The following is a 15,000-nucleotide window of genomic DNA, read 5'->3' on the forward strand; positions in this document are numbered from 1 at the left end:
ACACACACACACACACACACACACACACACAACACACGCGCGCGCACACACACACACAACACAACACACGCACACACACACGTACACGCACACACAACACACACGCACACACACACGCGCGCGCGCGCACACACACACACACACAACACAACACACGCACACACACACACACGCACACGCACACACAACACACTTGATTTCAGGCGCCTGAGGGCTTTGTTGGCTGCTTGTTTCGCTTCCTGGGATCGCTTGTGCGAGGGGTCCATCTGCTTGTACAGCACCCGCATCAGCAAGTAGAACATGATGGATGACAGCCCAGCAGCCATCAGGCTCGTCAGCAGCCGTGTCCTGTCAATCTCCACCATCGTCGCTTGCTTTGCTTGCTTGCTTCTTGGTGCCAGCCGTGGAGTGCAACAACGCAGAGACATAAAAAAAAAGACACGGGACATTTCATGTCATCACGAGGACTTGAACCAACGACCTCCTAATTTTTACTCTGACTTCTTCGTGGGTCCAAGCTGTTGTTGTGGTTTGTTTTTTTTTTTTTGTTCGCCGCTACTCACTCTCACACACGCGTCTGCGAGCAATCCACACACACAACCACACAAACCACACGCAGCGCGTCTGTGTTGTTGTTGTTGTTTGTCATTGTGCTCCCTTCCTTCCTGTCAAGAAAGGGGACTGTCCTTCGCCGCTGGAATTAGCTACCAACAACAGCCAAGTGCTGGCTGACTTTCCCTGCAAACCAAGCCAAGCAAAGCAAAGCACACAGAAGCAAGTCCAACACCAACCCCAGCGTCGGGAGTTTAAGCACCCAAACAACAACCAGCCATGGTAAGGCTGCTCGTGTGTGTGTGCGCGCGTGTGTGCGTGTGTGTACGTGTCTGTATTTATGCGTCGCTCACCGTTGTGGCTGTTGACGTGCACACACACACACACAGAGGTGTGTCGTTTGTGTACGAGTTTGTTGTGAGTTGTTTGGTTGTCTTTGTGCGTGTGCACGTCAATGCCTGTCCTTGTGTGGTTCCCGTCGCTCCTACATGCACGCATCCAAACAACAAACAAAACAAACAACAACAACAACACACACACACACACACACACACACACACACACACACACACACACACACACACACACACACACACACACACACACACGAACACGAAAATCACCAACGGTATGCTCATGTGAGCAACTCTACACACACGCCACCGCATAAACATGCATGCCCCCCCTTCTTTGCGTGCGTGTAGCCACCCCACTGGCAAAGCAAGACGAAACAGGCCAGCTCTGGCGTCGAGGACATGGTCCTTATCTCCAAGATCAACGAAGACGCCATCTGTGACAACCTCAAGAAGCGCTACATGGACGACCTCATCTACACTTACATCGGTGCGTACAGCACCATTTGTTGTGTTGTGCATGTCTCTGCGACATTGTTCTTTGTCACCATCCATCGCCATGGGTAACCAAGCCCTTGTGGTGGATGGCCAAGTCATCTCCTCGCTGACCTGCTGGTGTTGTTCTTTCAATGACAGTCTTCTGTCCGTGCAACTCACTCCATCCGCAATCCCTCGCCCCTTTCCCTGTACGCTGCACGCGTTTCCCACGGCAGGCCCTGTGCTCATCTCCGTCAACCCATTCAAGCAGATGCCTTACTTCACGGACAAGGAGGTTGAAATGTACCAAGGCGCCGTAAGTTGTTGATACCACAAACTGTTGCAACCTCGCTGGCTGTACGCAAACGCACTATGTTTCCTTGCAGGTGGCAGTGCATCCCCCTCTGTCCCCGATCGTTGTCTTTCTGTCGCAGCCACCGACCATATAGCCAGCCACTCACCATTCATTCGCCATGCCCTGCGGTCCCCATTGACCCTGCCCACAGGCCATCTACGAGAACCCGCCGCACGTGTACGCGCTGACGGATGACTGCTACAGAAACATGCTCATTGACAGCGAGAACCAATGCGTCATCATCAGGTGCGTACGTTGAATCCACCCGTGTGCACGGGCTATGTCTTTGCCCTTGCTTTCCAAATACAAGGCGCGCATGGCATTTATTGCTTTGGATCCTGTGCTTGCGCCCGCCCGCTCACATAAACCAACACACACACACACACGCGCGCGCGCGCGCGCACACTCACTCACTCATCGTACCACAAACGTATGGCTTTGGGGCAGTGGCGAGAGTGGCGCGGGCAAGACGGTTGCGGCCAAGTTCATCATGGGGTACCTTGCCAAGGTCTCTGGCGGCGGCGCCGATATCCAGCGGGTGAAAGACGTCATTCTCGAGTCGAACCCGCTCCTCGAGGCGTTTGGCAACGCAAAGACCGTCCGCAACAACAACTCCTCCCGCTTTGTACGTCCACAAACAAACACTGATATCCTGCGCTTGTGCGCCCGTGTATGTGTGTGTGTGCGTTTGTTGGTGTGTTTGTGCGTGTTTATATGTTTGCGTGTTTGATTCTTATTGTTTCGGTGTTCGAGCTTCAGCTGTTGTCTGCGAGGCCCCTGTTCCCTCTGCTCATGGATGTCTGCCTTGTGCATGCGCGTGTGCTTGCAGGGCAAGTACATTGAGATCCAGTTCAGCCGCGCAGGCCAGCCCGATGGCGGCAAGGTGTGGGCGACTCATATGCATGCTCGTGCTGGCACTGCTCGCTCTCCGCCTGCAACTGCTTTGTCGGCTGTGCAACCGCTGTACACAGCCTCCAGCATCATCGTCTTTTCCAAGCCCAACACCGCTCACAATGAACACACGCACTTACAATGAACACACACGCATACACACGCACACACGCACGCACACAGATCTCCAACTTCCTGCTTGAGAAGTCGCGCGTTGTGTCGCAAAACCCGGAGGAACGCAACTTCCACATCTTCTACCAGCTGTGTGCCGGCGCCTCGGAGCACCATCGCCAAAACCTCGGCATCAGCTCCCCAGACTACTACAACTACCTCAACCAGGTCCGCTTCCTCAGCACTGGTCGCTGGCGACGCTCGTGCTGTTGTACGTGCTTGTGTGTGTGTGTGTGTACGCGCATGTGTGTGTTAGTGTGTGCGTGCGTACATGTGTGTGTTAGTGTGTGCGTGCCTGGGTTGTATCAATCAATGCGAGCTCACAGCTGTTGCGCTTCCAACTCCACCCATGCCTGTGTGCACACCTCAGTCTGGGTGCGACCGGGTGCCCGGCATCGACGACGTGGCCGACTTCAACGAGACGCAGCGCGCCATGGCTGTCATGAACATCTCCGACGACTACCAGGTACGTGGTCACCTGGTCATGTACACGCACATGGTTGCTTGCTGTACGCGAGAGAGTGCACCACCGTGTTTGATGTGTGTGTGTGTGTGTTTGTGTGCGCGCGCTTACGGTGCTGTGTGATGTGTGCTTGTCTCACTGGGAATTTGCTGTATTCTGTTGTTTCGCTCCCTTCCCCTCCTCCCCTCCCTGACTGTGGATGTTCCGGTGTGCAGTGGGAGGTGCTGAAGGTCGTCGCGTCCATCCTGCACCTCGGCAACATCACCTTTGTTGAGAGCGGAAACTACGCCCAGGTACTGCAGGGGGCGTACCGCTGTGTGTGTGTGTGTGTGTGTGTGTGTGTGTGTGTGTGTGTGTGTGTGTGTGTGTGTGTGATCGCAACGTAGTTGCAGACGCTTCCAACACACACTGTATGATTGCAACACACATGCTTTCCGTTTTGTTTCGTTTCTCCTTTGGCGTTGCACTGTTTGCGACTGTCTTGTTGCATTCTCACCGCCTCCACGTATGCGCGCGTGTGCGTGTGTGTGTGTGTGTGTGCCCCCAGGTGGCGGACGACAGCTTCCTTGAGTTCCCGGCCTATCTCCTCGGCGTGGACGTCGGCCTGCTCAAGGCCAAGCTCCTCACCCGCATCATGGAGAGCAGGTGGGGCGGCAAGACAGAAACCACAACCGTCACCCTCACCGTCGAACAGGTACGAGAGGCTTCTGAGCGCACAGCGGCGCAAGAGAGGAAGGGGGAGGAAGAAGGCACGAGACCTGTATGTTGTGGGCTGTGTTGCGCGTGTGCAAGGCGGCAAGTACTCCGGCTCGCTCTGCCCGCGCTCACTTCGTTTCCGTCGACACCACGTGTCCGTGCTCTAACACCAACTTTGCCGCCGTGCTCGTGGCCATGCTTGCATCAGGCTGCGTACACGCGCGATGCGCTTGCAAAGGCGCTGTACGCCCGCCTCTTCGACTACCTCGTCAACTCCGTCAACGCCGTACGTTCAATTTGACGCATGCGGGAACATGTTTGGGCGCCATGCTGCGTGCCTGCAGGCAACCGCATAGTTGATTCGTGCTTGCTGTAGCAAGAGCAGGCTTGGAAGTCCAGCTGCACCCAAACAAAACGCAATAACCAAGCACGATGCCTTTCACTGTGGTGATTCCATTCATGACCTCATCTCGCACGTACAACGCGTCTTGTTTGCTGCATGCTTGCAGGCAATGGCCAAGGAGAAGGTGGAGCTCAGCATTGGCGTGCTGGACATTTACGGCTTTGAGATCTTCAACAACAATGGGTGCGTGCACTTGTTGGCATCGGGGAGTTTGTGCTCGCTCCACGTGCATGCGTGTTCTCGACGTTCATCTGTTTCATTCGTGCGTTCTGTTGCTGTTTGCTGACTTTGCATCGCATGCGTTCGCCTTGCCGCTGCTTCCACCTCACCTCTGCTCTCTGTCTGCGGTTGCTTGGCACCCGCCAACAGATTTGAGCAGTTTTGCATCAACTTTGTCAACGAGAAGCTGCAGCAAATCTTCATCGAGCTCACACTCAAGGTGCCGGGCGCCGCGCACGTACATGTCACAAGCGCATGTGTCATCCACCTACGGCATCCTCCTGCTTCCATCGATTCCATTCAAATCCATCGCATCACGTGCGCGTGAACTCACACACAAACACACACACACACGCACACACGCGCACACGCACGTGTTCGGTGTGACTGCAGGCGGAGCAAGAGGAGTATGTGCGCGAGGGCATTTCGTGGAAGCCAATTGAGTTCTTCAACAACAAGATTGTGTGCGATCTCGTTGAAGAGAAGCGTCCACCAGGCATCATGTGTGTCCTTGACGATGTTTGCGCTACCCTCCACGCCCAGGTACCCCTTCCTGCAGACGTGTTTGGTTTTGTGCGCATGCAGATGCTTGCGTGTGTGCACATGTCCTCGGCACGAGCGCATGTCTCGTGCTTAGCTCGTTGGCTCTCAAAGCACCCTGCAAGAGCACCGCAAGCCTCCCTTTCTCCCTCATCCCGATCTTCCTTTACTCAACAACCCGTTGCATCCTCTCCCCACTGCTGACTCTTCTGGTGTGCAGACGGATGGCGCCGACTCGAAGCTGCTGGAGAAGCTCATCGGTGCCGTCGGAACCCACCAGCACTTCAACAGGTCTCACCCGCACCCTTTCGTCACATTGCTTGTCACCATGTGGTGCTGGTGCTGGTGCTGCTGTTGTTGTTGTTGTTCTTGTTGGCGTGCGTGGCAACTTGACCACCCTCTTTCGCCCATCTCCCAGCACTCACTCCAACTCCTCATGTCGCGTGATGACATCTCCACAGCTTCACCGGCGAAACCGCCCCGCTCGCGCACGAGCATGGACGAGAGCAGCACGGCTTCTGGTAAGCGCCTGCGTGCCCGCACATGTGTGTGTGCGTCACCGTGCTTGTGCATTTGCTTGAGCGTGTGCAAATACGTCCTTGAGTGTATGTATGTATGTGTGTGTGTGTGTTTGTGCGCGCGTCATCGCCCACGCAGCACCTACGATTCTCGTTTCGTTTTGCAGCTGCTCACATCGTGTACGCCTACATCTGTTTGTGATATGATGATGATGATAATGATGATGATGATGATGATGACATCAGCGAGCGCAACCGCGACTTCATCCTGCCGGATCTCCTACAGCTCATCCAGTCCTCCACGGAGTGAGTCACTGACACCCTTGCAACAATCACCCACACGCGCGTTATGGCCATGCTGTTTGATGAAAGCGCAGACATACACACATTTGTGTGCATGTGCTCATGTGCATGCCCGACAAAGCACGTTCTGACGAACATGCATCCTGTGCCCATGTGTAGTGGTTTCATTGTTGCGCTGTTCCCCGACGATCCAAACCCGACGGACAAGCACGGGCGCAAGAAGAAGCAGGCCACCGCTGGCGGAAAGATCAGGGTGCGCTTGTGTGTGTGTGTGTGTGTGTGTGTGTGTGTGTGTGTGTGTGTGTGTGTGTGGGTTTGTGTGGGTTTGTGTGGGTGTGGGTGTGGTCCGTCGTCTTGTTATTGTTGCGTGAGTGGGGTGCATGTGTTGGGTTGTCAATAACCAAGGAGACTCGCGACACACTCGTGTGTGCCCTGTCCTTCCCATGTGGCTGTTTCCCACTTCTCTCACATTGTCCGTCAACGCGTGTTTGCTGAATCTGCAACGATACAGACACAAGCAAACCTGCTGGTTGACAAGCTGATGCAGTGTGCACCGCATTACATTCGCTGCATCAAGCCGAACGAGACGAAGAAAGCCCACGACTGGGACCGCAGCCGCTGCCTTCATCAGGTACATCTCACGCTACCACACTTGTTGCTCCTGGTTTACACGCTCTTCCTTCACCCCCTGATGTCTCCCCCATTGGCTGCGCACAGACGCTGCTCTCCCCAACACTCACACGTCTATCCACCACCACCTCAACCACGGTCACCAGGTGCGGTACCTGGGTCTGCAGGAGAACATTCGCGTGCGCCGCGCCGGGTTCGCGTACCGTCGCGAGTTTGAGAAGTTCCTCACCCGCTACGCCATCCTCACAAAGGAGACGTTCCCGCGCTGGCACGGCGACCCGAAGCAAGGTGCGTGATGTGATGCTTGATATAATGCTTGATGTATGATGCATGACTTGCCCTCTTTGCTGTGATCAGCACTTTCACTGCACAGGCACACTGTTGCACAACCACCACGATCACACGCCCACGCAACCTGGATGTCATCTTCAAGCACGCACACACACACACACACACACACACACACACACACACACACGCACGCACACACACGACTCCTCATGCACGACACACACACACACACACACACGACTCCGCATGCACGACACACGCCTAAACCTGCTCCCACGCCCCATCACCATCACCATCACCGTCATTGCAGGCATCCACCACCTGATGGACTCTGTTGCGATGGACCGTGACCAGTGGCAGCTCGGTGTGTCCAAGGTCTTCATCAAGAACCCCGAGTCGCTGTTCCTGCTGGAGGAGGTTCGCGAGCGCAAGTTTGACGCGTATGCGCGCAAGATCCAGACGACCTACCGCCGCTGGAAGGCCCAGCAGTACTACGAGGAGCTCAAGCAGAAGGTCGCTCGCGTGCCCTTGTTTCGTGTGTGTGTGTGTCTGTGTGCCTGCCTGTGTGTGTGCCTCTGTGCCTCTGTGTGTGCCTCTGTGTATGTGTGTGCCTGTCTGTCTGTGTGTGTGTCTGTGTTGATGTGTCACAAGTATCAATCGCCATTGCAAGCAGGCATTTCGTGCCTGAGTGTCGGTCATCCCTGTGCACTGCAAACACCCAGTTCCTCTTGCCTAGCACTGTTTTCACCTTAACACATCCCATGCATTCCTTCCAACACGTGGCACGACAGGCGTCTGACATCCTGATGCACAAGAAGCAGCGGCGGTATGGCACCATCAACCGCAACTTTGTTGGCGATTACATTGGCTACGGCGACAACCCGTCACTTCGCGCCCTCGGTACGTGCGATGATTGGTGACCTGTGTGATTGTGTGTGATAGTGTGTATACGTGCGTGTGTGTGCGCATGTGTATGCATGTATGCGTCCCCTCCAATCACAATATCACTGTTGTTGCCCAGGTGGTTGACCTTTGCCTGACGCTCACATTTCCTCACTTTATCACTTTGTTCCCTCCCCCCCCCCTGCCGCCGCAAACCCTTGGTTGCACAGTTGGCAAGAAGGAGCGCGTTGAGTTTGCGTACACGGTTGTCAAGTACGACCGCCGGTTCCGCCCGCAGAAGCGCGACCTGCTGCTGACGGCCAAGGCCATCTACATCATTGGCCGCGAGAAGCAGAAGAAGGGCCCGAACAAGGGCGAGGTGCTCGAGGTTGTCAAGCGCCACATCGAAATGACAAACATCGGCAGCGTCTCCCTCAGGTGTGTGTGTGTGTGTGTGTGTGTGTGTGTGTGTGTGTGTGTGTGTGTGTGTGTGAATATGCTTGTTTGTTTCAAGTACGCGTGGTGTCAACCGTCAGCTTTTGACTTTTTGTGTGTGTTGTGTGGTACTTTGTGCCCATCATCATCGTCATCATCCATGCACCCTTCCGGCGACAGCATTGCATCACTTCCTTTCCACATTTCGCCCTATATTTTAAAACTGCTCCTCCTCCTCCTCCTCCTCCTCCTCCTCCTCCTCCTCCTCCTCCTCCTCCTCCTCCTTCTCCTCCTCTCAACAGCACCAAGCAGGACGATTTTGTGATTCTGCACGTGCCGTCCGAGTACGACACGCCCATGGAGATGGTGTTCAAGACAGAGTTCCTGACCCTGCTCGCCGAGAAGTACGAGGCTGCGACTGGGCGGAAGCTGCAGACGCACTTCAGCGACCGGCTCACCTTCCAGCTGAAGAAGGAGGGCTGGGGCGGCGGTGGCTCGCGCGAGATTGAGTTTATGGAAGGCCAGCACTGGCTGGTGAAGCCGAGTGGCAAGAAGCTCCTCGTCTACTCTCCCCGCGGTCTCCCCGCAGACTCAAGTGTGTCGCGCATGAGTGTGTGTCTGTGTGCGTGCGTGTGCGTGCGTGTGCGTGCGTGTGTGTTCTTGGGGTTGTGTTCTTGCCTGTGTGAAATTCCCTGTCGTTGTCGTACATGGCTCACCCATATGCTGATGCTGGCAACCCGTACCTCCTCTCGGCAACTTCATTTGCTTGCGTCTTGCAGCTCCCGGGTCGCACCACTTTGCCGGTCGCGGCGGCGGTGTGTCGCACATGCGCCAGCCGCAACAGCAACGGGCGCCCATGCAGCAGCGCCAACCACAGCAGCAGCAGTACAACTACCAGCAGCAGCAGCAGCAACCACAGCAGGCTTACCAACAACCAGTGCAAGCTCAGGCCCAACGCAAGGGTGAGTTGAGTGGAAGGAACGTATGCGTTATTTGCACAACTTGCTCGAGCCGAACGTACCGTCTCGTCCGTTCTTGTCAATGTGTCTCGCCACCCACTCATGATGCCTTTTGTTGCGTCTGTCGTGTTTAATTGACACAACGTTGCAGTCAAGAAGAAGGCGCCACCACCACCGGGCAAGGGCCGGCGCAAGCCGCCACCACCAAAGCCGAAACTGCCACAGGCGCGGGTGCTGTACGATTACGACGCGCAGGACGCAGACGAGCTCACCATCCGCTTCAACGAAACTGTCTCCATCGTCCGCAAAGGTGTGTGCGTGTGTGGACGTTTGTGAAAGTTTGTGAATGTGAGAGAGAGAAAAATGTGTGTGTGTGAATGTGTGTGTGTGTGAGAGAGAGAGAGAGAGAAATTGTGTGAGTGTGAGTGAGAGTGAGAGTGAGAGACTGTGTGTGTGTATGTGTGTGTGTGTGTGTGTGTGAAGGCTGGCGGATGCGCTTGCTCACAGAACAACCCACGGTTGCTTTGGGACGTAGATCCTTCTGGCTGGTGGCAGGGACGCCTGCGTGGAAAGGAGGGCCTGTTCCCGGGCAACTACGTGGAGGAGCTCTCCGAGGCATAAAATGCAGCATCTGTTTTGCCCCCCCCCCCAACTCCCCCAGTCATGCCACAGCACAAGCACCTACAGCATGCATGGGGCTGATGGTGGTGATTGTTGTGCAAAGGCCTTGCCACGATCAGATACATGCACCGTTACCGCCACTTTTGTCTCGCTTCGTGCCCCTTGCTTGTTGTGCTTTTTTTCCCCTACGACCTCATTTTCTGTTTGTCTGTTGCATGTTGTTCTTCTTGACGCTGTGCTGTTGCCAGTGCTGTGTATCTGCGCCATTCCTTTGGACATTCCGTGCCATTCTGCTTGTGTTGCTCTCTCCACCTCCCCGCCCCACCCCTCTTCAACAGCGGCTCCGCCTGAGTTTACATACGCACGCCATCGCCAGCCCGCACACTTTTGTGTGAGATTCAGCCCTTGTTTTTGTTCACTGCTCGAATAAACGCAAGTCACGAGAAGAAGACAGCTGCGCAAAACTCAACCACGATGATAACACGGAAGCAGCAGCAGCAATGGGGAACTGGGGAGGAGCAGCAGGGGCAACACCCAAAGCGCAGAGACGAAATCAACTGCATGTCGTGAAACGAACGCAAAGGAGAGTGAAGCTCAACCCCCATAGGACAGGGAAGGCGATGGATGAAAAGCATGAAGCGAGCGAGCAAACAAGGTAAAACAAGGCAGCGCAAGGCAGGGGTGTTGGCGCCATCCACGAATGCAAACGGAATCATGCCCACTCACGCTGGTCATGACCACCAACATCGTCGTCGTCGTCGTCATCATCATCATCACCCAAGTCCTCCAGCAGCTCGTCGGCGGTCTGGTGCTCGATCTGGGCGTCTACCCTGCCCTGCGCTGGTCGCGACTTAGTGGACGAGGACGCCGCACTTGCGCCCCTGCGATCCAATCGAAATCAAAATACACGTGAAGGTACTGAACAAGCATGCACGTGCGCAAACGCACCCTAAAGGACAGACAGAGAGAGACAGAGGGAGAGAGAGAGAGAGAGACGCACACGCACACGCCCACGCACACCTTGACAGACAGATGGACAACTCTACGACGGTGGTTGTTGCAGTGTGGGGAACATCAGGGCTTCGCATGGAGGTGTTCTCACCTTGCGTGTGCAAAGGGGTTCTTGCTTTTGGCAGGGGCGCGAGCTGGCGGTGACGAGGAAGGCCGAGTCGCGTGCGCAACCTCCATTGCATGCGCAATGTACATGTTCACCTCATCCACATCATCTGCAGGATACCACAGGAAGAGAATGAAGCCTGAGACGAACACATGCATAGGCGCACACACACACACACACACACACACACACACACACACACACACACACACACACACACACACACGCCACGTGGTTGATTTCGCTTTGTTGAGGTCAATCAGACATACCAATGGAGGGCGCGAGGAAGACATGTGCGACGTGCACATGTTTTCGCGGTGCGTAGGAGATGAACACGAGGTAAGCCGTTTGCTTCACCGCACAGGGGCGCGCCTGCAGCTGTTGTGGGAGCATGCCGCACTGGCAGCAAGCAAATCGCCCACAGGTGTTCATGTAAGGGAGCTCGCACGCGTGATGGCAGCGCAGACAGCAACAAAGGCTTCGAGGAGAGGTAGCAAGGAAGGAGAACTTGGAAGAAGGAAAAAGTGGGGGCCCAAGAAAAGCAAGAAAGCGAGACACCACACGCGCAAGCCACTTTGAACAGACCTGAAAGCATGAGATGAGAGACATGCTGTACAGAGCGCCTTTCTTCTTGTCTGCCTCCTTCAACCCAATGCCGTCAACTTGAACTGTAAACTTGAGCTTGCGCGAAATTCTTGTCCGATCCTGAGCGCGCACAAGCACGTGCGACACACGTGTAAGTATCCAACACACACACACACACACACACACACACACACACAGTCGTTGCATATCGAGGGTGAATGGGCTTGCTTAGCCGACACAAGAAACCACATCTGAGCATCTCCATGCGTTGGTGCAATGCACAACGGGTGCATGGATGCATGGACAGCAGCGCACCACAACGGTCTTGAGGGCGGCAGTGATGACCGATGATCCCGTCGCCTTGAGAACTTTCTGCGATCCAATGTACTGATGATGGTGGGGGAAGCAAGGGGCCAGCGTGAGAATGTGCGTGTGTGTGCAGCTACTGTACGGTTTCTTTCTGTGTGCGTACATGTCCATGTCCTTTCACGCTGTCAGTTCGTCTGTCTCTCTGTGGCCGAACACACCCACGTGATCAAGGGAGAAGACACACTGAACGATACACACACACACACACACACACACAAGCATGCAAGTGCACATCGCTCGCTTACCTGCATGTCAAACGTGACGGGAAGCGAGAGGGTCTGCGAGCGGAAGGGCTGAGAGTTGTACGACGGCTGGTCGTGACTTGGTGGCGCCTGAACGGGTTGAAGACCAGGGAAAGTGCGGTGTGACGGAACGCAAAGGCAGCTAATCAGAGGAACTCGCACACGGGCACGCGCGCGCCACTCACATACACACATACACATACAAGCACGAACAAGTGTTCAACCTCCAGTTCACTGAGCGAGAGGGCGACCGCGAGCTCCATCTGCTCCTGATCCGTCATCGCATCGAGATTGTGCGGTCGGCCGTCCAGCGGCGACGCGCGCAAATCCTGTTGTGAAACAGCCAAAGCATGGCGCATGTATGTATGCGTGAGTGTGAGTGCTCATACATATGCGTGAGTACGAGTTTGCAAATGAGCGTATCTTGTTTCAAGTGGCTGCACAGACGCGTGAAGTCGGCTGGGTGATGGCGCACAAACCGCTCTGCTGTGTCGCACGAGCGCACAAACACAGTACAAGACCCGAACATCATCACCTCGTCCATGTCATCCTCATCCTCATCTCCCTGGTCGGTGGGTTCACGGCTGCGCCCCTCAGGAATCGCTTTCAACTGCTGCTGCTGCTGTTGCTTGTGGGTCGTGCGGGCCATGGCAATGAGGGCAGTCAGCATTTCGCGCACAGCGGAGTAGAGGAAGCGAAACTGATCCACCGACTGCACCATGAAGTTTCGCTGCTCGCGCAGGCGGGAAATCACGTGGCGAATGTCTGCCAGATTGGTGTTGAAATGAGGGAGGGGTGTTGGCAGGCCAGAGGAGATTAAGAAAGGGGAAGAAGGGAGGAGAGGGATATGGAGACGTGGTGTGATGGTTGGTCAATCACCAGCAATCGACACACCACACATCGTGGACAGCAAAGACAGCGCGCATTCTAGCAGGCAAACAACAAAAAGGAGAGCATGAGCATGAGCATGTGCACGTACTGAGCGGCTCTTTCCCGTCAAGCGCCATCTCATACAGGATGTCCATGCAGATGAATGTTCCTGCGTGCGCCACGACAACAATGGCACATGCCACGTGAGGAGACCATGTGCAACGAGCACGCACGAAGTACATGTGTGTGTGCATGTGTGTGCTTGTGTGTGCTTGTACGCGGGTGTTTGTGGGCGTGATTACGCTTGTGATGCACATCAGTGAGGAGGTTGAGGAAAACACGCACCAGAACGGCCAACGCCGGCGCTGCAGTGAATGACAGCGGGACCGCGGGAGCGATGGCGCCGAAGCATGCCGTTGAATGTCTGAAACAAGTGACAGTCATGACATGGTGCAAGAGAATAAATATTGGGCGGGAACAAGTGAGGGGCGCAGAGAGCGGGAACAAGTGAGTGGCACGGAGCGTGAATGCACCTAGAGATTGCGTGTACACGCACGCGCGCAGAGCGTGAACGCACAGAGAACACACACACAAACACACATACAACTACGACGTACAGAGTGGAGGTTAAGAAAAGCGGCCGGGTTGGAGGGGGCGCCGTGGTCCGGCCACGACGTCATTTGCAGCTGGGTCACCCGCCGCGTCTTCACAGATGGCCAAGCAAACACGTGCACAGACAAGCGAGTTGGACAGTGCAATATGAATTGCAGCCAACCGTTGGTGAAAGACGAGAGCGCTCACCATGCAATCCACACCAAAATACCAACGCAAACACCCACATACGCACACACGCAAACACCCACATACGCACACACACACGTACAACACAAGCACACACACACACACACACACACGCACGCACACACGCATGCATAAACAAACACGCATGCATACACAAACGCGCATGCATGCACACAATGCACGCACCTTCTCGTCGTTCTTGAGCTTGAATTCTCTTCGAGTGAAGTCGCGCCCAACAGACTCGGCAGTGAGTGATACTTGCACTTGCCCAAACACCTGCAACAAAACGCGGCAGTGCAAGTGATGGCACAGCGCGAGTGTGAGGAGCGAGGGCAGGTGTCAGCAAGCGAGGTTCTGCCACCGCAACAACCCCCCCCCCCCCCAATGCGCACATGCAAGCAATCGAGCACATCAGAAACTCCTGTGTGTGCATGTGTGAGCGCTCAAACCTGAACGCCGTCCTGTCGGCTGGGCCAATATTTGAAGCACTTGGGGCGGTTCTTCTCGACCAGGCACGCGACCATCACAATCAGCGCAGAGTCCTGCTCCCACACCATCTGCCAGAAATCGCGTGCCGTGTTGGGAAGCGGGCTGCTCACGTGCGTGCAATGTACAAATCACGCACGTGGCACAAACAGCAGGGAATGGATGAGACGCAGCACTATGAATACACACGCGTTCACGCTGTAAGCGCAAGGACACAAGGCAGCTTGCGAACGAGAGCAGCGTGGTCCGGTGGTGCGTGCTGGCATGGGCGTACCCTTGGCATGCAATGTAGGCCCGGGGACGTTTGTAGCCGCTGATGAAATTGGCGTTGATGTAATCCGAGTTGGCTTCGTTCATGGCCGCATCAACAGTCACGCGCGTGTGATCATACCTGTGTGTGTGCATGTGCATATGTGTGCATGTGTGCAAGTGAGTGGCTGACTGCATGGCTGGATGGATCTGCCTGAGTGTAGAAAGGAGTTCTGCAAGTACAGATGGGAAGCCAATGAACATGTGTACATCAGCAGAGTAGCATGGGGACCACAACACGATGATGGGTCGACATACGCGACAATATCGCCGTATCGGTTCTTGCGGACGTTCACACGCGCAGCTGACGCGCGCGCAGAGTGCTGTACACACGCACAGGTGTGTACCCCAGCAAGTAAGTCACAAAGAATGCGGGTGAACATTGTTGTGGCTGCAGATTGGAAGAGAGGAAGAGCCAAAGCGAGATGGACAGATGGAGCAAGATGCCGGCAGGACATGGGT

General features: G+C 55.3%; 3 protein-coding genes across 3 annotated transcripts in view; 1 reads left to right on the forward strand and 2 right to left on the reverse strand.

Annotated features, from left to right (window-relative positions):
- PTSG_04511 (uncharacterized protein) overlaps window positions 1-424 on the reverse strand; it is a 3,341-nt gene extending 2,917 nt beyond the window's left edge. The window contains exon 1 of the mRNA XM_004994550.1: window positions 194-424. Within this exon, the coding sequence (XP_004994607.1) occupies window positions 194-365 (172 nt within the window). The 5' untranslated portion in view covers window positions 366-424. The remainder of the gene's footprint in view (window positions 1-193) is intronic.
- Window positions 425-528: 104 nt separating this feature from the next.
- On the forward strand, window positions 529-10,224 carry PTSG_04512 (myosin IE). Its single transcript, XM_004994551.1, has 27 exons — window positions 529-834; window positions 1,257-1,395; window positions 1,619-1,698; window positions 1,889-1,983; window positions 2,185-2,362; window positions 2,567-2,620; window positions 2,812-2,967; window positions 3,170-3,265; window positions 3,478-3,555; window positions 3,810-3,956; window positions 4,167-4,244; window positions 4,468-4,544; window positions 4,731-4,800; window positions 4,974-5,123; window positions 5,341-5,411; window positions 5,582-5,641; window positions 5,885-5,944; window positions 6,101-6,194; window positions 6,453-6,572; window positions 6,718-6,859; window positions 7,173-7,375; window positions 7,654-7,762; window positions 7,975-8,182; window positions 8,482-8,774; window positions 8,959-9,141; window positions 9,290-9,448; window positions 9,674-10,224. The coding sequence occupies exons 1-27, from the start codon at window positions 832-834 to the stop codon at window positions 9,757-9,759; spliced, it is 3,189 nt and encodes a 1,062-aa protein (XP_004994608.1). The 5' UTR covers window positions 529-831; the 3' UTR covers window positions 9,760-10,224.
- Window positions 10,161-15,000, reverse strand: part of PTSG_04513 (uncharacterized protein) — a 9,372-nt gene continuing 4,532 nt past the window's right edge. The window contains exons 14-28 of the mRNA XM_004994552.1: window positions 14,797-14,861; window positions 14,504-14,620; window positions 14,193-14,334; window positions 13,930-14,019; window positions 13,560-13,646; window positions 13,288-13,366; window positions 13,052-13,111; window positions 12,608-12,837; window positions 12,297-12,401; window positions 12,076-12,162; window positions 11,777-11,848; window positions 11,462-11,581; window positions 11,146-11,275; window positions 10,862-10,985; window positions 10,161-10,640 (exon numbers count right to left, since the gene is read on the reverse strand). Coding sequence (XP_004994609.1) covers window positions 10,472-10,640; window positions 10,862-10,985; window positions 11,146-11,275; window positions 11,462-11,581; window positions 11,777-11,848; window positions 12,076-12,162; window positions 12,297-12,401; window positions 12,608-12,837; window positions 13,052-13,111; window positions 13,288-13,366; window positions 13,560-13,646; window positions 13,930-14,019; window positions 14,193-14,334; window positions 14,504-14,620; window positions 14,797-14,861 — 1,677 coding nt within the window. The 3' untranslated portion in view covers window positions 10,161-10,471. The remainder of the gene's footprint in view (window positions 10,641-10,861; window positions 10,986-11,145; window positions 11,276-11,461; window positions 11,582-11,776; window positions 11,849-12,075; window positions 12,163-12,296; window positions 12,402-12,607; window positions 12,838-13,051; window positions 13,112-13,287; window positions 13,367-13,559; window positions 13,647-13,929; window positions 14,020-14,192; window positions 14,335-14,503; window positions 14,621-14,796; window positions 14,862-15,000) is intronic.

This window comes from Salpingoeca rosetta, assembly GCF_000188695.1.
Source record: "Salpingoeca rosetta unplaced genomic scaffold supercont1.10, whole genome shotgun sequence".
NCBI lineage: Eukaryota > Choanoflagellata > Craspedida > Salpingoecidae > Salpingoeca > Salpingoeca rosetta.